Source organism: Aspergillus pseudodeflectus (genome assembly GCF_044049435.1).
Source record: "Aspergillus pseudodeflectus strain CBS 756.74 chromosome Unknown BJX68scaffold_3, whole genome shotgun sequence".
Classification (NCBI taxonomy): Eukaryota; Fungi; Ascomycota; class Eurotiomycetes; order Eurotiales; family Aspergillaceae; genus Aspergillus; species Aspergillus pseudodeflectus.
In genome coordinates this window covers 1,200,763-1,224,642 of record NW_027263779.1, presented here as the reverse complement: position 1 = coordinate 1,224,642, position 23,880 = coordinate 1,200,763, and the positions used below count along the sequence as shown (strand labels likewise).

Here is a 23,880-nt window from a genome sequence, read left to right as displayed (position 1 = left end):
CTTTATTACGAGTGTCCAGTTGCAGCAGGGATTCTCTACAGGTACTCAACAGCTTCTCCGCTTCTCCGGATGGTTCCGTAAGCTCTCCAAAGAGATCGGCAGCAGGTCGACGACGTCCGTGTCTGCTGGGAATGGCGGGCACTGCGCGAAGGATCTGGGGGTTCGCATGATGGTGACTGACTGGGTCGACAATCTGTCTTGGGACGTGCTGCAGTGTTGGACGGTGTCATAGGGCGAGTCCTATTAATAAGGCGCGACGTGAATGCTGACGCGTAGGTGTCAGCTGAACTTGTTCCCCAAATCTCCAAATCTGCCAACAGAAAATTGATATAATCACATAGCACCACTGGTTTATACCCAGCTGATTCTCATATCTTGAAGTAGGGGAGTGGCCTTTGACCAGAACGGGGATGCGCCCGTGCACTACTGCTGGTGCCAGAGTTGGTGTTCACATATTGGCGTTGCTCTGGACTGAAATATTCCAACTCGTGTTGTCGCTGCTCATCATAATGTGGGACGGTGTACTGCGGCCCCCACCGCACAGCTTGTTGCCTATAGCGAGTCTCGAGGCACTGTTCGTGTGGATTATTCTCGCATATAGACTGTATTGACGGGGTGGACTGCTGGTAAGACCATCGGGGCACCTGCTGTAATTCTTCCGATAGCCTGCGTGGTCGTGGGGGTAGTGGAGGAGGGGTAGGTTCGTGCTGGAGGCCAGGGGGCTCTGACTGTGCAACTGTGGTGTTTTGCCTCCGATAGGGTCTACCGGGACGACTTTCTATTATGTGCTGCTCCTGGAATGGCGAGACAACGGTTGCTGAATTGGGTGAGACAATATCCTGGTCCTTGCTGAGATTCTGGAGAGGGTGGACCACGGGGCCCGTGCTCAGGTCCCTGCTTGGAGCTCGATCTTGTGATCCGAGTTGCTTTTCTGAAATTTCAATAGCTGGATCCGGTACATGGTCATAGATATCTGATATTGCTGGGGTTGCAGGTGATGTAGAGGACGGCGGCTTCCTGTAGAAGGCCACGGGTGAAGAACTGCTTAGAGGCTTTCTGTGGATTGGCGGATGATAAGCAGGGACACCAACACCAGTTTGATTCCCTATGGTGTGAGCGGTTGTATGATCCGGGATTGCTCCTGCCACATGCGAGGAGCGATCACCGGGACTGCTGATTGCCGGGCCTGGACTGGCCAGGGGTGCTACTGCATGAGTAGATTGCAGGACATGCGATGGTGATAGGTAAGTCTGAAGCAGCTGCGCCGTTGTCCTATGGCCATTGTCAAGGGCAAGGGTATACGCATTCTGACCGCGATTCGACGTGGCATGCCGATTGGCGCCATAAGCCAGAAGGACCTGTACAGTCGCGTCGTGTCCTTCTGCCGCAGCAAGATGTAGTGGGGTGAGCCCCTTGTTCGTCCTCGCTTCCGCGTTGGAGCCCCGCGTAAGTAGGCTCCTGACCATCTCATCGTGCCCTCGAAATGCAGCAAGATGGAGCGGAGTTTGCATATCGCTGGAATGCAGGTCTGGGTGGATGCGCTGGCCGATCAAGTATTCTCCTGCACCAGTTCTGCCTCTCCAAGCCGCGCAATGTAAGGGAGACCAACGACTGTTCGATAAGACAGATATACTGCCCGCATATTGTTGAAGGAGGTGTATAATATTCGTTTGCCCTGCCCACGCGGCAAAATGCATGGCCGTCCACCCAGCCGTGGTTGTATAATGAACGTTCGCCCCACACCGTAATAGGACTTGGGCGACTTCTTCATGGCCACAGCACACTGCACATTGTAGCGGTGACATGTTGGCCCCATAATCAACCCGAATCAGTTCGTTGATATCTTGGTCTTCGGGATTGCCTGCATTTATCAGGTAGTTTTTGAGCCTCTTGGGAGCATGTCGTAACGCGAGAGAGGCAGTCTTGATACCAATATTTTCCGACAAGAATTCATTGGGGTTGGCACCGCGCGAGATCAATATTTTCACAAGCTCAAGCCGACCTCTCCTGCTGCTGAACTGAAGGATATCCTCCCCCGAAGCGTTCCATTTCTGTGATGCACCATGATCCAAGAGGAAGGCAAAGACTCGTAAACTACCTCTATCGGCGGCTGTGAATAAAGGTGTCATGAGCTCAGAGTTCATTTTTTCAATTCGGAACTTGAAACGGTTGGGGGGCTCGCGGCGCGATAATACTTGAGCGAGCTCCTGGAGATCGAAGAACGCGGCAATGTGTAGAAGAGACATATACGATGGTGTCAGAGATCCGTCCCTACAGCGTGTGACCTCCCACACGGACTGGAACCAGTGCCGACGGATGTCGCTGCCAGGACTGAATAAAGGAGATCTGAGATTGACTCTTCCTGGAGGAGACCAGTTAAGGTGACTAGGCCAATATAGAGACGCATATTGGATAAAGGGATAGTGTGCAAGGAGGTCGGGACTTGGAACAACAGTCTGTTCGGATGTAGTACCAACATCGAGGGGAAGAAGATGCCACCAGTTTTGGTGGAAAGGTGAACGTTCCACGTAGGCAATACTGACGCTCGCAATCTCTGCGTGTGTCATGTCCTCGTTAACATGAAACTGTTGAGTTCTGGGATCCTGGACGAGAGGCGAGTCCAGATCCGTCAAGAAGGCTTTTGTCGATTGGTGTGCCAGCTTCACTTCGCCGTTTTCACTAACATCAACGAGGGACCGACATGCGCCGATTGAACATCGCACCTCCTCAAGTTCCGGGCCATTCGGCTGTCCATTGACAAAATAGACTACCGAACTGAGCTCGCTGATCGTCAAAGGACGAAACGCAACTGTTGTCCATCTTAAGACGAATGCTATTGTCGATGCCAGGCTCTGCGGAGCTTCTAGTAGACCGAGGCAATACAGCCCATCCGTCCTACTGGGAAGAGTGGATAGATCAGGTCCTGAGCATTGCGACACGTTTTCGCTCAGCTGATCGACGGCGGTATCTACCCAGAGAAACGTCCCATCACCTCGGGCTGCCAGCTGTTCCTTCATGAGATCCCCATAATCCTCATCAAAGCCCTTGGAACGGATGAGGTCATCGACCTTTGCGCTGATATAAAGGTCAAGAGAGCATGCGTATCCAGAGCTCTCTGTCGGTTCTGCATGTGGTGGTGATGACGGCAGCGGGCCTGCTCTTTGTGATACCGAAACAGGAACTGCCAGGTTGAAGTCTTCGATCTTACCATCGATGGGCGGTTCGGTTGATTGGGTTGGAGTTTGCTCAGGCTTTGTGAGCTGGACTCTTTCAAATTCCGATAGTTCTCGTGGAAGACACTCAGGCTCCTCGCGGCTTATCAGTGCCACTTTGAACACCGGCGGTGCGGTCTCATCGTGTTGAGATGAAAAATGTTCCGGTGAGGTCGCTTCCGCCTTGCAAGCCTCGTGATTGTCTCCACCAGCTTGCTGCGTGATCTGCAAGTGATAGAAGCCTGCAAGCTTCTTTAATATGTGCTCAAGGTGCGTCAAAGACGTTGAAGCACATTCGTCAATTCCATCGATAATACAGTACACTGGACCGGTTGTAGGATCCCTGACCATATTAACCAATATGCGCCACAGAGGTTCGATAGCGTCGGATCCAAAAAGAGCATCGGACCGGACTTCGTAGTCCGGCAGGAGATGTTTCATCAATCGCGGCCGTTGCTGAACCAGGGTGTATATCAAGCCTCGTAGAATGTTGATTGGACAATTGCGTTTTGGATCTCTCCCTTCGCAGAAGTAATAAAGCACCAGGCCATTGTCGTCCGCGATTTGCTTCAGCTCTTCTGATAAGAAGATGGCTAGCATGGTCTTCCCCATGCCCGGACCCCCGGAAACCCAAAGCAGACGTGACCCCGTTCGGCGATCTACCCACGATTTGTAGGCCTTCAGATTTGTTATCCATGTGAAGATTGATTGCACAGGGTTGCCTTTGAAACTGATATGTTTCGCTCGGTCGTCCGCGGGGTCCGTGGCAAATAATGCTTGTAGGCATTTCTTTTCGCTTGATGGACCTGCATTGATAGTGATGTTTCCAGCAGCAGAGAGGTTGTTCCCGAGGATGGCGAAACCGGCGGACGCGACGACTGTATCACTGACCTGGTTGCCACCTTGCATGGGGGACGCGGTCGCGGTCGCGGTTCGCTTTCGGAGTTATGGCATGTGGGATGTGAATCGGCTAGAGAAAAGAAGCTGAGAGCATCCTGTACGAGAAGGTTGAAGATACAGGATGGACGATATACAAGTAAACTGCTGCGGTATCGATATAATTCAGGATAAGGATGATGTTGGCGAAGGAGAAGGGTTCCCCTCACGATCGGGAGGTCTTATGGGGGTCAACCAAGCGGTCCGTCGCTCCTTCCTAATAATCCTCAGGCTTTACCATCGTCTCTTAGTCAGGCTGAGATGGCAACGGCATAATTCCTGCAGATATCCTTGCAAACGTTACACCGTCTTGGCATTGACGCCTACCTATTGGGCAAGATGTGCCATTGATCGGGGATCAGGCGTCGCATCATCCGTATAGCTAAACCAATGGGTTAATCGCGTGATCTGCTTGTATGGGCGCTGGATCCAAGGGCCAAGCAAGACAAGAGGATTGGTTAGACTAGGAGACGGAATCAGGAATGTAACCAAGTGTCATTGGAGAATGGACCCTTGGTTGGCTGTCTCCGGTGATCGACGATCGACACCACCGGTGGCCTAAGATGCCCAAACCGAACGTTTAACCAAATGCGTCGATGGTCCATGATGATTGCAAGAGAAAATTTACGACAATAGGATGCTACTACGAGCCTAGCTTCGTAACAACCGGGACAGGTCTACTGCTCCGGGAACGCGCCATCACTGACTAGTCTCCCTGCGATCATCGGGCATGCTCACGACGTCTCAAGGAGCCTTTCCAGTGTGCCTACGTTGACAGATAAGAAGACGCAGTCGGCAATAGTCAATATTCGGATTCCACTAAAGCGAACAACGCGCTGCCAATGTCATTTTCGTAGGCCCATCCTGCGTCAATGAACAATTTCGGTTGAGCGAGAACGTGCAATCTGCAAGAAGCCAAGGGTGAAGAAGCTACGAGAAGGTCACATCCCTATCTGCTCTGATGTTGTTGCCCTGCACAACCCTCCCATGCCCAGAACCAGCCTGTCCGGAAATGGTGTTGCCTCCCTGAAAAACTGGTTGACTGTACCCCGGTTGGCAAAATCCCCGCCCAAACTGGGCCATGTAGGCCTCGAATGTGGGAATTCCCGTCTCTGTGTTTGCAGGGAGCGCTTGCTGACCCTGGTGCAGGGGGTTCGCACCGACTGGGTATTGTGGGTAGTATTGCTGCCTGTTCAAGGCCTCGACATCGGGGCTTTTGTGCGACTCGATAAGCTGGCGCTGTGTCTTTATGTCCTTCACCCATCGCCAAATCTCGATAGAAACCGCCAGATATCCAGGGTCTTCTGCCTCAGAAAACTTGGCCATGTCCATGTGGTTCTTGTGGATTCCGATGGAATTGTACGAAGGCAGAATGGCCGAGTGCATCGGAACGATCTACCCAATGTGTGAGTTGGGAGGAAATGATTCTGCCAGCTAGCTCTGGCCTTGGAAGGATTCTAGTTACCTCGCCAATGCCGTGAATAGGCAACTCTTCGTAGAAGCACGTTATCTTTGGTGGTTCCTTTCCCTCCTCCTGACGCGATCGCAGCATTGTGTGGAAGTCTTTTTGAATCCAAGCGAGGACCTCGGAATCTGGGCTCAGTGTCTCCAACAGACGTGTATTGGTTCTCTTGAATATGGTGATTACTCTTCCAAAGACCTTCGCCCAATTTGCGAGATCCGATCCACAATGTGGTGTCCCTAAGAACGTAATACCGACGGTGCATTCGACTATCTGCTGCAGGTGTCGTTCGGCGCTGTTTTTCGAGGACAGGAGTGCCTAGATATGAATGGAATATTCGTGATTAGCAATGAATCAATGAGGTGATATAGGAAAGTGCTACTCGCATTTTCAACCACGAGGCCCCCGAGGCTGTGTGCCACAAATATTATCGGACGATCATTCTACCTTCTATCAGTCAAACTCATACTAGATGTTGGACATGGTTGCATACAGTCTCACTCTTCTCCCGAAGCTGCGAAAGCACATTGATAAAGTTCTGTGCGTGGTTGCCGATGCGATTCTGCGAGGCCGTTGCGAGAAAGTGTACAATGTCGGCATCATACCCAAAGGTCAGTATTCGGGCATCTGGAATGTCGCTGGGCAAAAGACTCTCGGGCCAGAAGACTTTGCTGTTTTTATCCGTCCAGGTCGTCTCTCGGTTCCCTGTTAGGCCGTGGACGAATATAATACTGTTCAATTACCTTAGTAGCCTGCTCTTTGTACGGCAGTAATTCATCGCGCACTTACTCAACTATCGCGCTCTGCGAATCGTGACATTTCTTCAATCCGTACGCTCCTTGAGTTGAATATCGTGGTTCCTCGGCCATGGCGCCCGTGGATCAATCGAGTAGTCTCCGAGCTCAACTACACACAAACACTTCTTACTTTCTGTGCATGGGTGGTTACTTTATTATAGGCTTTTTTTGTCCAAGTCCCTTGGTCGTATTGGACCTTTAACCACCACAAGGCGATCATTATGGATCTGGAGGATCAGATCTCCACCGAGCCAGACCCTTGAATTCTCGTTCGATAATGCTTTGACGAACCCAATAATGCGTGTTATAGCAGCTCATGTTAATGATCATACACAACGTGGGGTGATACGGCCTAGAACAGCCTTATTTAAGCATCGGGTCAGCCATAGTAATTCGATACTTGATCCACGGGTCACCACCATTTGCCTTCGGGTAGTGTGGGGTCATGAGACAAAGTATTGCGAGATATAGTCCGGCGCCTTGCAGGTGCAACAAGACCGTTTGAACGGAACCTTACACACTGTCAAGCCTTTGCACATTCTACGTATATTAATCGCCGGGAGATGTTAGTACCACTACTAGCATCAGTTCTCTAGATCGACATACGAATTATCCACTGTGTATCGCGATGGCCTTTCAGGTACAGGCTTTACAACAACACGGTTTAAAGTCTGCTCAAGCCCAGCAAAGCCTGCCACCACACATCCAAATCCAAGCTCCATGCGACAAGCGCACGACATATCCACACTCTATTCCAATTGCATCTTTGGGCCAGGCACCGGCTGTAGTAGACTGTCCGTTTTGTCGCCAGCGGACACCAACTACCACTACCCACGAGGCTGGCACCACCACCCAGTAAGCCCTGATCGCGGTCTCGCACGATTTATTTCCCGCGGCTGATTGACTCGACCAGTATCTGGGCGTTTTGCCTTTGCATGTTCCTATGTATTGGGTGTCTTCCATACCTCATGGACAATCTCAAGGACGTTCAGCATAGGTGTGGAAATGCAAGTCTGGGGCCGCAGGGTCCCAGCACTCTTGCTAATTTTTCTTTAGTGCGGAGCGCTTCTCGCGACCTGGGATCGCCGTGGGACTACTTTGGTACATCATATATAACTACCACCGCGCGGACGCGATGCATGTGTTTTGGTGCAGACTAGTGAGACATATAGTTGTAAGTGTTGGGCTGCACGCCCGAAGAGCTTGGATTCTGAGTTCACAGAACCATAATATCAGGCATTTCAGTCCCTTTGAAAGTCTCTGGGTTACAACTAATTGTAGGGTCCTCGCACAGAGCCCATCGTCAAGCAGGAGACTGGCAGCCCCTTTTGATGTGTGTCAGGTATTTCTCCTCTCAACTCGGGCCGGTTAGAATATCGAGAAACGCCGCCTCGGAACGGCGTTAAAGGAGAAAGACCCTGGTCGTCTGTCACAGCAAGATTCCAGAGCTCCTGGTAAGAATCACTACGCAGGGCCTAAAGAGCGGCTGACAGGGATGTGACTCCTTCTCGCAGAGTTGCCTTTTTGGTCTTAGACTGAACAAGTCTGATGAGCACAGTTCTCAATCCTCCCATGATGCAGTTAGATACACAAATACTATATACCAGATGATGCGGATCCCAAGACACCATACCCACCCAGATAGCCATTAAATACCCAATAAGGCCACATAGGTAAGCGGCATAGGCCTACTAATCCTGACGAGAATCTCCTCCGTCGGAGATGCACTGTAGATCCTCACCTGTAAGGAAGTTCCTGCCTGATGCGTAATACAGTCCAGTGCGCCGCGACAACAATCCGCATTCCTCAAGACGCTCCCAGGCATCGATGCTCTTTTAATGAAAATTCGAGAACTTATTCACATTGCTCGAACGAATAATGGACCATGACAGACATCTAAAGTAGCACGAAAGCGACAAGGATATATCTGAGCATCCAAATTACAAAGAAGCATAGATTCCATACAAAAAACCAGCCAGTGCAATGGGAAACTAGAACATCCAGAGAAGCCTAATGCTCTCAAGGATGCTGTCCAATCCATAATCATCGCCCTCCCCTCCCTCCGGTAAGCCCTTCGTTGGGGAGTCGGGAAACGCACCGGGGATGACAGGAAAGAGGACAGGACCTTTGGGTGTAGCCATTGTCTCGACAGGGGTGTAGTAGGTCTCGCCCAACACCGACTGTGATGCAGTTCGTATAGCCAATCGCGGTCTCAAGGCTGGCTTTCCGTTCCATGACCGTTCCACTGGGGTTGGGGTAGGAGGGTCGTTGTACTCATCATCTGGCGTTCCGGGCGCAGAACTTGAAGGAGAGAGTCCAGGGACCGAGAGCGCGTCGTCGTCAATGTTGGAGCCGTCGACGGCTATAATCGCGCTGTCGACAGAAGATCCATCTGGAGTGTTCGGCGCGGTCTCCGAATCCTGTTCGTCCCAAGTTCGAACCCATCCTTGAGCCCACTTGTACCACCGGTCCGGGGCTGAAGAGCCACCAGCAAGCGGGAGAGATAACTGCAGACGCTTTTCGCGCGTCTGCAGATGGCATGAGAATTCACACCACAATTTGAGACGTCCAACCATCTCCTCCAGATCGGCTTTGAACCATTCCGTGTGAGTCTTGCTGCACCCAGGACAGACATGCTGGTAGCGGCGCTGCGAAAACTCCAGCTGTACGACCTTTTCAAAGACCTCTGCGTTTGGGCAACAGAACGACCAACGCTCCGTCAGAAGAGGATAGCACTTGTCATGCTGGCTCGCCCTCCGTGAGAGATTCTTGGTGCGCCCGACCTTGCACATGCCCTTTGCCTCTTCGCATTCAAAGACGTATAGGTGATCCCGCTCATCCCTCCACTCGCGGCTATTGAATTTCTGGCTTATCCTGCGGTCGATGAGCTGATTAAATTCGCGGGCGAGCAGTGTATCGACATCTGTAGTCTGATACGCTGTGAAGGTCAACTGGGCGTTTTTTTCGCTCTCGTCCAAGTCCGCCCTGACATTGCCCAACGGTGTGTTTGGTCGATCAGTCCCATCATCCTCCGCCTGAAGCTCGGCCCTCCACTGCTCCACGGCTCCTTCGACGGTTCCAGCTGACCGGAGTTGGCGCCCGCAGATCGTAAGCCTGGCGAGCTTCCGTAATATGTCTGCGACGGCGTCATCGTCTAGAGTACTCTCCTGGACCCTGCCGTGCAGTTTCTTGATCTCAGCAATCGCGCGCTCTGGCACTCTTGACGTGCAGCGGTTTCCATCGTTCTTGTGGGCGGAACACTCCTGAGTATATTCGGGATGGGAGGGTGAGAGAAGACGAAATGGAACGAAACGTCGTGATTTTGCCAGCATACTTACTACCCTCTGGCCAAAACAAAAAGCGTGGAATCCTGGGCGATGGTCAACCCGTTATTAAGAGCCGCGAGGTTGCATTGCTTATGAACTCAGCCCCCAAAGCAAGGGCTATGCTGGGGATCCGAGCGCTCCAGGGAGCCTTGCGCACGTCGAGTCAGCGACTCCTCGTCACTTCAACGAAAAGGATGCATACCCCGGCCTTGGGTGGAACCTGGGAGATTGACATTTTTTTCCCCAGCAGATTCGATTGGACCACGGAGTGGACTGTCGGCGGCCCGTCCCAGAGGCCTGGATACGCCAAGGAGATTTAATCTCAGGGGGCTGGGGCGGGCTGGCCGAAATTAGTTTGATTTGCTCACGAGGACAGGATCGAGCCTGCTTCGATCAGTCAAGCTTGGCGTGTGATTGGCGGCGCAATATATGCCATGCATCTGTTCCTGCGTCTCCCCTGTCAATCCATGACAAATACCACCGATGGAGGTTTCAGCCCCGGACATTCAACCTCCTCACGAGTGTCTAGAGCTCAGCTCACTTCGCAAAATACCTTTGGAACCATCAATACCGAGCTGTGAATTACCAACTCAGACTATAGTGCTTTTCGTCGACGTTCCAAGTGCTGAGCTTGTAGAATATCACAGGGTCACGAGAGCAGAGCTGCCTCACTTTGATGGCTCGGCCAGGCTTCTAGGCCGATCTTCCCTAGTGCCGAGCCAGGAAATTTCCGTTCGGCTACGGCGGCTCTGTCATACAGGGGGTTGGTCCCTACGGGCAGTTCACATCCCACCGCAAGCAAGGGGATCCGCAGGCCCGGTTTCCATCGGCAGGCGCAGCCAGAGCACACAGTTCAATATACTCTTGGGTAATATCCACCCATGGAGTAGTCGGGTAGGTCCGCGCTTGATACGAGGAATTGGATATGGTCGGGGCCTTCGAGTCCCCCACCCAACGAAAAGCTGACGATCCCGTGTATCTATTTGACGTTTCTGTTCGCGATTCGGACCATTACTATGTGGAGAGTATATATTATATTCCTTTACCCAGCAGGAGAGAATTTCAACAAGTGCTCGAAGCCGAGACGTAACCGGTTCAATCCGACACAATGCGGGTGAGACATCCTGACTATAATCATAACGACATTCCCTCAACCCTTCCTCGCAACCGCAATAATCGCCGTAGCCTCTAGATACCCAGTCCCCTCCTTCCCAAACAACCCCTCAATATACCTCTTCACAGCCCCCGGCACAAGATGCGCATACTGATCGCGCTGCTCCTGCGTCCAGAACCGTCCGAGGATAATCGGGTTGACCATCAGACACGCCTCGGCAAGGTCGTCGAGCGACATGGCAATCTTCTTGTCGCCGGTGGTCACGTCGATATCGGTGAACCCGGCTTCAGCGAGGAATTCGGCGATGCGCGTGGGATCGTCCCAGCCGGAGTTGTAGATGCTGTTCAATTCGGTTTGGGAAGGGTACGGGAGGTTTCCTGGGAGGGTTGCGATTGCGGCGCGGGTGATTGGGAACCAGTTTCCTGATACAATGGTTAGGAGGGTGTCGTGGGGATGCAGGGCAGATGGGTCCGTACCTTCTTTCCAGACTGATATTGCCAACGTGCCCTTTGGCTGGAGGACTCTGAGGGCTTCTGCTCGTCATCTTGGTTAACACGGGCTTCCCTCCAGGATAGCAAAAGAAATATGGTGTTTACCTCGTAGTCCTGCTTGCGGATCGGAAAACAGGTTGAACGCTACGCAAAGCATGAGCCTCCCTGTCCTACCCGGTCACCCAGAACATCTTCAGAAACACACCAAAAGCCGCAAAAACATGCGTATACCGCCCACTAGGCAACTTCGTATCCTGCGCATCAATAATTCTCGTCTCGACGTTCGTCCACCCTTCATCTTTTACCCGCTGGTCCGTATAAGCCAGCATATGCGGCGACATGTCACCGCAGAGAAGCTCCCAGCTGCGGGTCTTCTCCCGTGGTAGAGTACCATACAGAGTGCTGCCGATGACGCCCGTTCCGCAGGCATTGTCGAAAACAACTAGCGGGTGCAGGGGAGAATGAGCTATACCTGATGCTTGGACGAGTGGTCCTGCGAACGAGTCGCTGGCGCGCGCGCAGCGCGAGTATTGCGCCGCCATGGTTTGATCGTGGCTGCTTGCTCCATCTGGTCGGGAAGATGCCATATTGACGGAACTCGGTAGGCACAGAACAGGTTGTCGATGGAAGCGAGCATCCGCAGGGCAACGGCAGGTCAAGGTCAAATAGCCTCATGCTTCCTCCCCGCCCTCCGCGCGCCCTTGGCCGTAGATGTCGTACCGGCTGAATGGAGCCCGTGGTAGAGATTTGCGCACTATTTCGTGTTACACCATCTCGGCCACCGGGCCACGTGTCATTGAGCACAGGCTCTTAGGGCACGTTGTGTATCCATCCTTTCGCTCAGCGACGCAATTGCGGTGATGCATTCTCCGGGCGGGGATTACGCGTGCGAAGTCAATGCCCCTCGGTGTCGTACGACATCGAGCGCCGCTCGCGGCATAACAGAGTGTAATACACGAGCAGGTACCTTAGGTAGGTGTCAGCTGCCGGCAGAGAAACACTGTGTAGGACACTAACATACTGGAAGACGATTTCACATCTTTCTGAGAGAGAGGAGCTGCCCCCAAGCCTGCTCGAAACACCATGGCCACTGTACTATCAACCATCATCGAGGTCCTGAGCCAATCCGCATTACTCACCCTCTACGCAACCATCGCTATCCCTCTCATAATCCTCATTACCGACTACATCGACGGATGGCGCAAACGCCGCAAACTGGGCTCCATCCCCGTAGTCGACGAAGGAAGCAACCTGTGTCGACTGCTCCGCTGGAACAGCAGACCCTTTGATCCCGAGAAGGAATATCGCGCCGCCTATGAGAAGTACAGTAAGAATGGAATACCGTACGCCGCCAAAATCCAGCATGACGACTATGCTATTGCCCTGCCGCCGGGCACAGCTAGGGAGTGGAGGGCTATGGGCCATGAGCAGTTGAGTGTTTTGCATGCGCTGTCCGAGGTAAGTCCTGAAGACTGGGTGGATCGGGCCTGATGGTCTAACAGGACTTGGATGATGGTTAACGAAGATATCTGAGCAAGTTCGCGGACCTGTGGCCACATATGAATGTGGTTCTTCGGACGCCTGTTGAGGCGGTTCATTCGTGCAATAATGAGTTCACACTGAGTATGTATTGCGGCTGGACCCCAATAAGATGGTCAACCTACTGAGACCGAAATCTGCCACAATACAGAAAAGTTCCAAGCATCCCTTGCCGCCGAGACAGAAAAACACCTACATCCAGTATTCAGCCCCAGAGGAGATCACGGTCAGTATCGCCATACTTACTGCCGGATCCCAACTGAATGTGCTAACCATACCCCCAGAATGGACCGAATTCAACACTCTCCAAGCAGTCTTCTCCGCGACATCGGCGATAGCCACCTCGCTGATCCTCGGCGCTGACCATGCCGATGCCGCGGAAATAACCGCAGTGTCAATGGGCCATAATGATGGGATAATGCTGAGCCGCGTCGTCCGTTCTGCCTACCCTCGTATCCTCCGTCCGCTCGTCTGGTGTTTTGCGCCAACCTGTCGCGAGCTGCAGTCGAATGCCGCGCGTCTGCGCAAGTTGATGATACCCGAGATCAACTGCCGGGTTGAGAGGGTACGATCCGGGAAGACGCCCTCCACCGCGGAGGAGACTTCTTTCTCACTGCTCGATGTGCTGATAGAAGCAACCTTTAAAAACGGAACACTCAGTCGAACCAAGCGCAAGGAGAACGAAGATGAGCTTGTTGATATCATCTTCCAGCAGCTCCTCCTCTACCACTTTGAGCTCTCCAGACCCACGGGTATGAATGTCGTCTTCATGCTGTACACTATAATGAACAACCGCGAGTACATCGCGCCGCTCCGAGACGAGTGGGCCGCAGCCGTGAACCGCTGTGGCGGCGACTGGACACAGGACATCCTCAGCCACGCACCGAAACTCGAGAGTTTCTCCAAGGAGACGTTTCGGTATCATGATGTCTCTTATTGTACGTGTTTTCTTTTCCATCATCTCTTCTGGTCTCGTGTACGTTGATTCTCACTCTGGATAGTCGTTGGCCTCCGCCGCGTAATGCAGCCCCTGCACCTCACATCCCTCAACCTCCGCCTAAAAGAAGGAACCCTAATCATGACCCCCTGCCGCGCCGTGCACCACGACCCCGAAATCTACAGCGACCCGTCAACCTTCAACGGGTTCCGCTTCTACGACGCCGCGACAAACACGTGTACGCCAAAGGCATTCACAACGTCGCCTAGCTTTCTCACATTCTCACACGGGTCGGGAACGTGTCCCGCACGGATCCTGGCGACGCAGATTGCACGCATGGTCTTTGGGCAGATACTGCATGCGTATGATGTTGAGCTTGCGCATGAGAATATGCCCGAGTATTCGAGGATGGATCCGAGTGGGGCGATTTATTTTCCGAATCCGGAGGTGAATATGCGTGTTAGACGCAGGGGGGAGGAAGGGAAGGGAGGGGCGGGTGGTGTCGACGATGGTGCCAATGGTTCTATCTAGGGTTGGAATGACAATCGGCTTGATTGATGAGACTGCTATATTGGGAGAGTAAAACAGGCAAATTGAACAGCAGAAGACTGTGGACAGTTCTAGTACAGCTTTATGAGAGTCGCGCCTTGACCCAATCTTCAAACTTCCTCAATGGAATAAAAGTACAGTCGTAGGCGTGTTCGCTCGAATATATCAGCTGAGGGCGAAGATGATAGCGTTGCATTCAAGCTTAACCGTTACGTTTCACCTCTCAGTAGCTTGGCAAAATTTAGTCTTGATCATGGCACCCAAACCTGGTATAAAGGGAGACAATATTATAGTCCAAATCAAAGTAAACTGATCTGCACAGAATTCACACAAAACAGTTCCTGCTAGATGTGCCTGTGTAACATATGTCCTCAAACCACTCAGCTGATCAGTCGATGCCTTCTCAGCATTCTTATATCCAGCCTGTATTGGAGATGGCAATCTACCGGACAGCGTACAACCTAAATACAGTGCAAGCACTCCATTATCAGCAGCCCACCCACATCCGACCCCTGCACCGAGCGGAACACAACCGACTACCCCGCAAGCTGCGCCTTAATCATACCAATGGTCGGTGACTCGAGGAAAAAGCTCGGCTGCAAATGGATATTCAATTCCAGCGCAAACTTCTCCACCAGGACCAAAGAAAGCAAAGAATCAACCCCCATCTGCGAGAGATGCGTCTCGTCTGTTATCTCCTGCAGATCGACCCTAGTTTCCGAGGCAATTAGGGAGAGAGCTCTTGTTGTCGTCGCGGGGTCCCTTGAGCTAGCGCTCGATATTTTGTTTTCTGGAGTTAGATCCGGTGGGGTAGCAGGTGTTCCTGTGGATCGGACTGAGGGCGATGCATCTGTCAGCGAGTCGCTGGTCGGGGTCAACGGCGTTGTTGCCATCGGCGGTGTCTCGGTCTGTGTTTGTATGTGCATCCTTGTGTTGGCATCCACAGGTCGAGGATCAGGAGGGTCGAAGAACCGCCCCATCAGGATCCTCGGCAGGGGGCGGAGAGTCATCCCACCGATCAATGCAATAACAGTATCTCCATCAAGGAGATAGACATCTCCACTGAAGAAGCCCGAGCCATCTGCAGCAGGGACCATCTTCACGTATGAGCGGTAGGGCGTCCCTGCTACGAGCGGTTTGGCGAACCGCATAGACTTCCAGCCCTCCATGACATACATAGTCTCAGCGTGGTTGGTTGCATGCCCGGCATTGAGTACAAATCCACCAACGTGCGCAATGCTATCAATGTGATTTGGTGGTGCAGATGACCATCGCCCCTCGGGTGTAGGGGTTAAGATTATATCAGCCACGGCTTCGAGCCCGTGTACGACAACCGACTGGATCCCGTGGTAGGGAGGAGAATAGTCGACGATGTTCTTGAAGAGCAGGTAAACCATCGCCTTTGTGAAGCGGTCTGCTTGCCCGTCTCTTGCAAGTGTATGGAGAGCCTCTATGCGACTGGTTACCAGATGAGCAATGCTTTCCCATTCTTTTGTCCAGTCAGTGTGGTCTCCAAATGTGACAGTTCCTGTTGCCAACTGCTCCTTGTCCGTTGCTAGGTAGATCGCGACCGACATCTCCGCCCGAGTATCATGAAGATTTGGTGTCTCGAGTCGTAATCGGACCATTTGGGGTTGACTTCGATCTTTCCATGGCAGTAGGCCCTGGAGGATATGTACGCTGCCAAAGTCCATTCCTGGTAGCGCGGTGTTGGGCCTCAACCTGCTGTATATGTACTTGGCTAGAGACAAGACCATGTCCGGATACGAGAACTGTAAAGACAAGAATTAAATGCCATCCCATCTAGTGAGTGCGTGATAGGGTGCAATTTGCTTACCACCGAGACAACCGGTCGTCCACTCATCTTGTGCGCTGAAGCGACAGCAAAAAACTCGTCATCATGAGCATCCGACTCCACGGCAACTTTCCCTCCATCAGATGAAAAATCCTCCTCGACGATCCTGTGTACAAGCGGAGAGCGAAGGCCAGCAGGCGCACGCTTTCCGACAACAGCACTATCCGAAGTGCACGGCGCTCGGTCCTTGGTAAGTAACCAATCTCCGTTGTGCTGGATCCAATAGTTCTTCAGGTTCCACTGGTGAGTTGGGAGATCGAGAAGTCTCAGCTCCGACTCGTAAGGCTTGTACCACTCATTCCAGTCCAGATGAACACCGGCTTCGTATAGCTTGGCCATACTACCCGCTACCGTATGCCAATTATCCTCATCAGACCTCAAACTAGGAACGACTACAGCTGTGTCTGGGACAATGGCTCGAACTGCGTTGCTGTAGGTTGGGTGGATGCCGATCTCCACGAAGACCGTTTTGGGTGGGATCAGATCTTGCTCACATGCGTTTTCGAGCGCTTCCCAGAAGTGCACTGTTTGTCGCGTAGCGTCTCTCAGGTATGTTTCTGGTAGCTCCTGTCCGGCATAGATGGTATCCCTGAGCAGCGGAGAGATGAGGGGGATCTTCAGCGGGCGAGTGCTTACCCGAACCGCAAGCGCATCGAATCGGTCCATGGTCGGCTCAATATGCGACGAGTGGAATGCATACGGTACATTCAACAGCGCAGTGCGATAGCCATGCGACTCCAGCGAGGTCTTCATGGCATCGATGTTGGCTATAGTTCCAGCGAGTGTGATACTGTTCGGAGAGTTGACGCAGGCTACTTCATATAGCGAGCTATTATGAACGCACTGCCTGACCTGCTCAACAGTGGCTTGTACAGCCAGCATGGTGTGTGTATTTGTGGTACAAAGTTCCTGCATGAGAAGTGCTCGGTGCCCCACCAGATAGATTATCTCGCTGGCTGAGAGAGCCCCGGCAGCATGAAGAGCAGTATACTCGCCAAGGCTGGCGCCCATAACGATATGTGGTATGACTCCGAGGGAAGTCCACAACCGGTACAAAGCCACCTGCACACAGACGGTGGTTAGTTGTGCTACAATTGGAGTCAGATTGGCAACGTCATCGCCGCCGAGCTTGAGCCCTGGAAAGATGGATGGGAATCCATGTAGCAAGCAGAGTCGATCTAGCTGTTGTATTTCCTCCTTATAAGGCGGATAGTGCTCTATCAAGCCGTGGCTGATTCCTGTGTAGAAGTTTCCCTGGCCAGAGAAGACGAACGCGATAAGAGGGGCTGTCATGGCCCCTACAGGCATTGCGCGTTGCTGGGCAGCGTCCGTCGTTTCCAGAAGTCTCAGTCGGAGGCTCTTGAGCACCTCCTCAATTGAGTATCCATGGACAGCTATGCGGTGGACATGGTGTATGCGACGAGCTGTCGTAGTATAGGACATGCTGGGAAGGTGGATGGACGTCGAATGGTCTTCAATATAGGCTATTAGACGTTTTAGGTTGCGATGTAACGACACGGCGCTCTTCGCTGAGACACAGACCACAAAGCTCGTTCCAGGACACCCCGTGGGATCTGGCGGGAGTCTTTGAGGAGCCTCCTCCAGAACAAGACTCGTATTCCCACCCGCGGCGCTAAAGTTGTTGAGCATGATGTATCGTTTGCGGTCAGCACGCCGTGGCCAAGGAATGGTGTCGGTGGGTATATGAACATTCAGCCGGTCCAGATCCGGAAACTTGGAATTTAACCGGGACTTGATCCCGACGTGCTTCGGAATAGCGTTGTGCTTGAGAATGAGAAGGACCTTGATGAGTGCAGTGACCCCAGCTGCTGCTTCCCCGTGGCCCAGATTTGCCTTGACGGAGCCGATATGCAATGTCTCTGAGCGGCGAGCACCGCGACCATCAGACGGACTGAAAACATTTGTGACTGATTCCATCTCGGCGGCATCGCCTGCCTGTGTCCCTGTGCCGTGCATCTCAACCAGATCCACATCCAACGGACTGATACCTGCCTCACTCAGTACAGAGCGGTATAGCCTCCCTTGGGTTGGGGCATGGGGGTGAGTGAGCGAGACTGCTGCAGAAGAGTGATTCGTCCCAGTGGCTAGAATTACCCCCAGGATGTTGTCATTATCCTGCTGGGCATCAGAGAGCCGTTTGAGAACCAAAGACCCGACTCCGTCAGCGCGACAGTAGCCATCTGCCCCATCATCGAATACCTTGCAACCACCGGTCTTGGATAGAAAGTATGCACGACTCAGACCCGCAAAACTGTCCGAACTGGTGATGATATTCAATCCCCCAGCAACGACCATGCTGGCCTCCCCGCGACCAAGAGCTGCGCAGGCGATCTGAACCGCTGCCAAGCTTGCTGAACACGCCGTGTCACAGCTGAAACTGGGGCCAGAGAATTTGAAGAAGTAACTGATTCGTCCCGGTGCAAAGGCCCGGTAGTTCCCAGGGATAAAGTACATGTCAATCTCCTGCCCAGCGTTGGCCTCGCGGTAGTCATCCGAGCACTGGCCGTAAATCGTCCCCACCGTCTGTCGCGTGGTCGAAAATGTGCGATCAGGAACGTAGCCGGAGTTCTCGAGTGCCTCGTATGCTGTGAGCAGCGCTAAACGATGTGTAGGATCTGTTTGTCCCGCTTCCCTCGGAGACATGTCGAAGAAGCTCGCGTCAAACAGACCGGGATTCTCGATAAAGCAGCCAAAGGGGGTTTGGCTGGTATTCGGGGTGCGGCCAGTTGGATCCGTATGGGTCTGAACATCGTAGCGGTCTGCGGGGACGTGCTGGTGGACATCCTGGCCTTCTTCGAGGATTTGCCAGAAGCGCTCGAGATCATCAGCGCCCCCGGGTAAGCGACAAGACATGCCGACAACTGCAATCTTAGTATCGTCGCCATTTTTAGAATGTTCAGTTGGCACTGTTGAAAGCCATCCTGCGAGATCATGGGCTGTTATTGAAAGGTCTGGATGGGCTTCGCGCAAAATAGACACCAAGCTCTCGACGACTGGAGGGGATCTGCAGCTCTCTATGCGAAGGTCCGTCGTGGCTTCCTCTCTCTGTTCGCCTTGCTGGCCGGCTTGCCACGGATCTTCTTTCAAGGCAGCCACGACCCTCCCCCACCGGATAATACTTGTCAGGAGAATCTGCGTGGCGTTTTCTAAAAGCTCCAAGACCGTATTAGCACCCAGCGGCTGGCCATCCGCCATTGAGAGGAGACGTGCAGCGCCAAAGCAGGATCGCTGCGCAATGTCCGCACGGACATGCTGTAGGGCCCACGAGACATGGCTCCAGTCATACAAATGCGATGCGTGGCACGGCCCACCATACACGGGGAGTGGTGCACGCGGCGCCGATGCGAGCAAGCCTGATCCCTTGAAAAGGGTCTGCATCCTGCTCGGAGGACCATTGACAAAGACGCTGCCATCCGGCTCCACAACACTGATGTATAGGCGACCCGGACCAATGGCACCCTAGGAACCCAGTGAGGTCAGTTAGACTCTCGATCGTCCAAACTCGTTGAGGAGTACGCTTACAGTAGACTCGTTGAAGTGTTCGAGCTCACGCTGGACCGCCTTCTCACCCAGCCCCTTCACTAGCGTCGTCCAGCTTCGCAAGGGCGCATCCAAGCCTTTAGGATCAAGATCCTGCGATGTTTGGTAGACAACGAGGCCTACTCTCATTGCGAGTCGAATGACGTCTGCCGCTACATGTGGGAAGTCGCTCAGGGAGGGTGATGCGATGACTGCAGTGGCAGCCAGGAAACCTAGCCCCAACCCGGTGACCACCGTGTTTTCTTGTGTGAATCTGAATTCATGGGCTTGTCCTTCGTAATCCCTGTGTGACACCACGGTACAACCCTGATCGTCAGTACTCTGAGTCTGAAATATGAACTCTCGCGGTATCTTACCCAACAAACAGACCGAGCGAGGAGAGACACAGGAATACGCATTCGAATGTACCGGACAGCGGTCCTCGATGCCAATCATAGTGCTCAGCCAGGTCCAGAATGCACCTGAACGGTGGCAAGCAGCTTCGCAGCTCAGCAGGGAGTAGTCGAATTTCATCACGGACGGCAAGAGTAGTCTCCTTCAAGAGTTGACGCAGAATGATATGTGAATCCGATCTGCTTTGTCGCCGCAGTTGTCGAAAGATATCAGAGGGCTCCTCGGCCGGGAACTTGTTACTGAAGAAAATGAGCTTCATCGTTGAGGATGGGTTCACCAGGTACTGCGGGCTGGTTTATTCGTTTACTTGGGTGGATTCCAGGTACTGGCGCTGAAACGACATGGGTAGTCGGGTATAAGACCGAGTGAACCTGTGGTATAATAGAGACTGCGAGGCCTTATCGGTCCGAGCCCACGCCCCTCCTTGTCAGAAATCATGAACGGAGCAACACCAAGCCCACTTGCCTTCGAGGTAACCACCCATTTCACTTGCCGGGTCAGAGCGGTTCTCGGACTTTACGGTCTTCGACACTTCTCCGGTATGTGTGACCCCATGGCCTGCGTCGACGCAGCCCTGCACGGGGACCAAACTCTAATCTACGGCCCGCGCCGCACTCGGGTCCTTGCAGACTATATGGAATGTCGTGCAGATGGTCCTCGGCGGCCGAAACATCACGATATCCACAATTGCGTTGCGTGTCTTCCCTATTTTGAAGGTAGGGCCGTCTTTGGACTACCCATTTAATCCCTCCTCGGGTAAATGTACGTGGAAAAGATCTGATACGTCATCTCAAGAGCAGCAGACACCACTCGTTCAACATGCAAATTACCACGGATACCAACGAATATGTTCGGTCCATCCAGCAGGCGCTTCAATTGCTCACTGCTGCGACGGAGCAATGTCAATTGACGTACATCGGCAGCACTAGTGACAATGTGCATAGCCTCGGTACGAGAGAGGCCTCGCGGAGGGCGCTGGTCTTGGAGGCTTACAGATTCGTCCAAACCGCCCAGGGGCCGATAGATGCTGCTGCGACGTGTTATGAACAGGTACTATCCATTGGAAATCCCTAGAGACTTTACTAAGCCAGTCCATTTAGACCGCTCATTTAGCCACTATCCGGGCACTGCTTGAGATGGGAGTTTTCGAGGAGCTTCCGAACGATGGTACCCCTCGATCAGCGGACGACTTGGCAGCCAGGTTGGGTGTTGACCAGTCTCTACTCAGTAGGTTCAGATGGCAATGAGTTTTGTTTTCCCAATCTCTTACAATATCCCTGCGTCTATCTAGCGCGCTTGTTAAGGCACGCCTCGCTGTACGGCCCTCTTGAGAGAACGGGCGAGGATGCGTACCGACACACTCCCTTCTCACTGGTATACCTGCGCCCTGAGATTAGAGGGATGTTTAGATTCGCGTGCGTTTCCTACCCTTCCCTATCAACAAGTATCGTTCCCCAGCTAATGATGATGGGGTAATAGCATGAACGAACACATGCCAGCCCACCTGAAGCTCCACGAATTCCTAACCCTCAACTCCTGGAAAACACCAGACTCCACGTCAAACAATCCATATACACACGCCCACCAGACCAACGGCAAAACCATGTTCGCGAACATCTCGACCAAACCAGACAGACTGAAAGCGTTCAACGACGGAATGACAGTCCAAGCCATGACCGCCATCTGGATGATCGACCTGTTCCCCTTCCACAAGACCTTCTCTGCCTCGGATCCTAGGCCAACTACTGTCCTTGCTGTCGATATCGGCGGCGGGAGGGGTAGAGCCATCGCGCGGATCCGCGATCTATCCGGCGACGTACGTGGCCGCTTCATTCTCCAAGATCAGGCGCATGTGATCGCTGGACTTGAGCGTGGTATTCCGTCTACATCGTATCTATATGGGATCGAGACTGTGGCACACGACTTTTTTACCGAACAGCCGGTTCGCGGGGCGTTGGTCTATCTAATCCGGCGATGCTTGCACAATTGGCCGGAGGATAGCGTATTGCAGATCCTGAAACATACAGCTGCAGCAATGGAGCCGGGCCATTCACGCCTCCTGATCGAAGAGATCATTGTTCCTGTTCGGGATTCCGGTATTGAGGAGGGGTGGATGGATCTGATAATGATGTCGCTTGGTGCGAAGCAACGGACTTTGGAGGAGTGGAGGGCAGTTTTAACGAAAAGCGGCCTTGCGTTGACTAATGTTTACCAGGTTGAAGGGTATTGCCATGGCTTGATTGAGGCGAGAGTCGTGAGTTAGGTATGATACTTATAGCCGAAATTCATACATATTCATACAGCAAAAATCGTCAAGAATTGGTTGAAGGAGGAGGCAATTCCTCTACTAGTCGGGCCTGCGATATCATCTGATTTAAACTCTATCAAGCACGCCTGTAGTTAACTGAAAGAGACGATATTAAACTTGATCCAGCGCCTGAATCCTATAAAGGAACTACAGAGCAGTTATTGCCGTGATACAATTAAAGAAGAGGGGCGAAGATATCAACTAATTACTTTGACCAGTTAATCGAATCGATGCCGCCCGCATTGGCTGGAGGATTGTATTGCTGCTAAAGGGTGGTACACGAGATATTAAACAGGGATATTAGTACTATCAGATTCGCGGATATCATTTGTATCTAGCATCTTTAGTACTTGTAATTGTTTTAATAATTGAATGCGTTGTTGCTATTTAAAGCATTTGATTGATTATATATTTTGGTGGGGTTGCAGGGGTGAGCGGAAACTTTTGCATAAGAACTGGATCCTCGCAGTGAGGTTACAGTCTACTGGCGAGCTTGTCTTGATTAGACAGAAAACCAACCCAGCGCAACGAAAAAAGGGAGTGAGTATTCTCTCTGTCTGGTACAAAAAAAAAGGCAAAAACATACAACAGTAGGGATTCACATGTGGTCACCCTCCATACTACTAACCTACCGGCCGGCGTGTGGCTTAAGTACAGCTAAGCGGACGGGAAGCCCTGTTCTCTAGACCCTGTGGTCGTATGTGCTTGTTTGTAGTTAAAAAGGCTTGGTATGGTGCATTGCTAGTACGAGGCGGGATAGATTGATCGAGTATTGTATGCCAAATGCAGTTACTGAAACGTATAAAGACTCTTCATATCCCCCAAAATAGTTTGAGCCCTAGCGGCCGTCCGTTGTCAGACCTCATGATGATGGAGCAACGATCACGTGTCTCCCTGCCTTCAATTAGCACCACAAGCAGTCACGTGGATAGGGGCTAAACGTCGTTTTTTCCCCCGAGACTCTTTTGCTTTTTGTCATTTTCAGGGGAAAACTTTGAATGCTTTCTTTCCGCGAATTGCACTCTAGTTGGGAGAACTGATTTAGTGACGTGTTTGCAGGAAGCGGCCTTTCGAACAGCGATTCGCTTAGCGACGCATAGACTGGTCCCTGGTTTGGCGGTTCGCTCAGCGATTCGAACAGCGACTCGAGTACCGTTGTACTACAACCAGGTGCAATTCATCCTCGGTCAACTCTTAGTAGTTCCACTCTTTCTCCGGGCCTATACGTATATTTCAAATCGGTAGGGTGATAGATCCACACTAGATGAACGGCTTAGGAAGATGTGCTTCCGATGGAATGTCGCCTTTGATGAGAACTCCTTCGCCCAATCAGACCTCGAATGTCACAAGGCATACTCTAAGTGAGACCAAGTCTCGTGCGGCAGGCCGAGAACAAAAGG

General features: G+C 52.4%; 7 protein-coding genes across 7 annotated transcripts; 2 read left to right on the top strand and 5 right to left on the bottom strand.

The window, feature by feature from the left end:
* Positions 1-368: 368 nt before the first annotated feature.
* On the bottom strand, positions 369-4,121 carry BJX68DRAFT_262064 (uncharacterized protein; the record flags this gene model as incomplete). Its single annotated transcript, XM_071044352.1, has 1 exon — positions 369-4,121. The coding sequence occupies one exon, from the start codon at positions 4,119-4,121 to the stop codon at positions 369-371; it is 3,753 nt and encodes a 1,250-aa protein (XP_070904575.1).
* Positions 4,122-6,822: 2,701 nt separating this feature from the next.
* Positions 6,823-7,392, bottom strand: BJX68DRAFT_226597 (uncharacterized protein). The gene is made up of 2 exons (XM_071038535.1): positions 7,321-7,392; positions 6,823-7,262 (listed from the first exon to the last, which is right to left on the bottom strand). The coding sequence occupies exons 1-2, from the start codon at positions 7,375-7,377 to the stop codon at positions 7,083-7,085; spliced, it is 237 nt and encodes a 78-aa protein (XP_070904574.1). The 5' UTR covers positions 7,378-7,392; the 3' UTR covers positions 6,823-7,082.
* An 883-nt stretch (positions 7,393-8,275) lies between these two features.
* BJX68DRAFT_226596 (GIY-YIG nuclease family protein) lies at positions 8,276-9,481 on the bottom strand. The gene has a single exon (XM_071038534.1). The coding sequence runs from the start codon at positions 9,197-9,199 to the stop codon at positions 8,399-8,401; it is 801 nt and encodes a 266-aa protein (XP_070904573.1). The 5' UTR covers positions 9,200-9,481; the 3' UTR covers positions 8,276-8,398.
* Positions 9,482-10,883: 1,402 nt separating this feature from the next.
* BJX68DRAFT_262062 (class I SAM-dependent methyltransferase) lies at positions 10,884-11,880 on the bottom strand (the record flags this gene model as incomplete). Its single annotated transcript, XM_071044351.1, has 4 exons — positions 10,884-11,269; positions 11,324-11,380; positions 11,444-11,482; positions 11,544-11,880. 4 exons carry the CDS (start codon positions 11,878-11,880, stop codon positions 10,884-10,886), a joined length of 819 nt encoding a protein of 272 aa, XP_070904572.1.
* A 541-nt stretch (positions 11,881-12,421) lies between these two features.
* Positions 12,422-14,345, top strand: BJX68DRAFT_276874 (cytochrome P450; the record flags this gene model as incomplete). The annotated part of the gene is made up of 5 exons (XM_071048211.1): positions 12,422-12,796; positions 12,877-12,961; positions 13,029-13,103; positions 13,162-13,815; positions 13,879-14,345. The coding sequence occupies 5 exons, from the start codon at positions 12,422-12,424 to the stop codon at positions 14,343-14,345; spliced, it is 1,656 nt and encodes a 551-aa protein (XP_070904571.1).
* A 554-nt stretch (positions 14,346-14,899) lies between these two features.
* BJX68DRAFT_262060 (uncharacterized protein) lies at positions 14,900-20,431 on the bottom strand (the record flags this gene model as incomplete). Its single annotated transcript, XM_071044350.1, has 4 exons — positions 14,900-16,135; positions 16,201-19,698; positions 19,762-20,062; positions 20,136-20,431. 4 exons carry the CDS (start codon positions 20,429-20,431, stop codon positions 14,900-14,902), a joined length of 5,331 nt encoding a protein of 1,776 aa, XP_070904570.1.
* Positions 20,432-20,991: 560 nt separating this feature from the next.
* Positions 20,992-22,435, top strand: BJX68DRAFT_262059 (O-methyltransferase; the record flags this gene model as incomplete). Its single annotated transcript, XM_071044349.1, has 4 exons — positions 20,992-21,222; positions 21,273-21,399; positions 21,464-21,587; positions 21,652-22,435. 4 exons carry the CDS (start codon positions 20,992-20,994, stop codon positions 22,433-22,435), a joined length of 1,266 nt encoding a protein of 421 aa, XP_070904569.1.
* Positions 22,436-23,880: the final 1,445 nt, after the last annotated feature.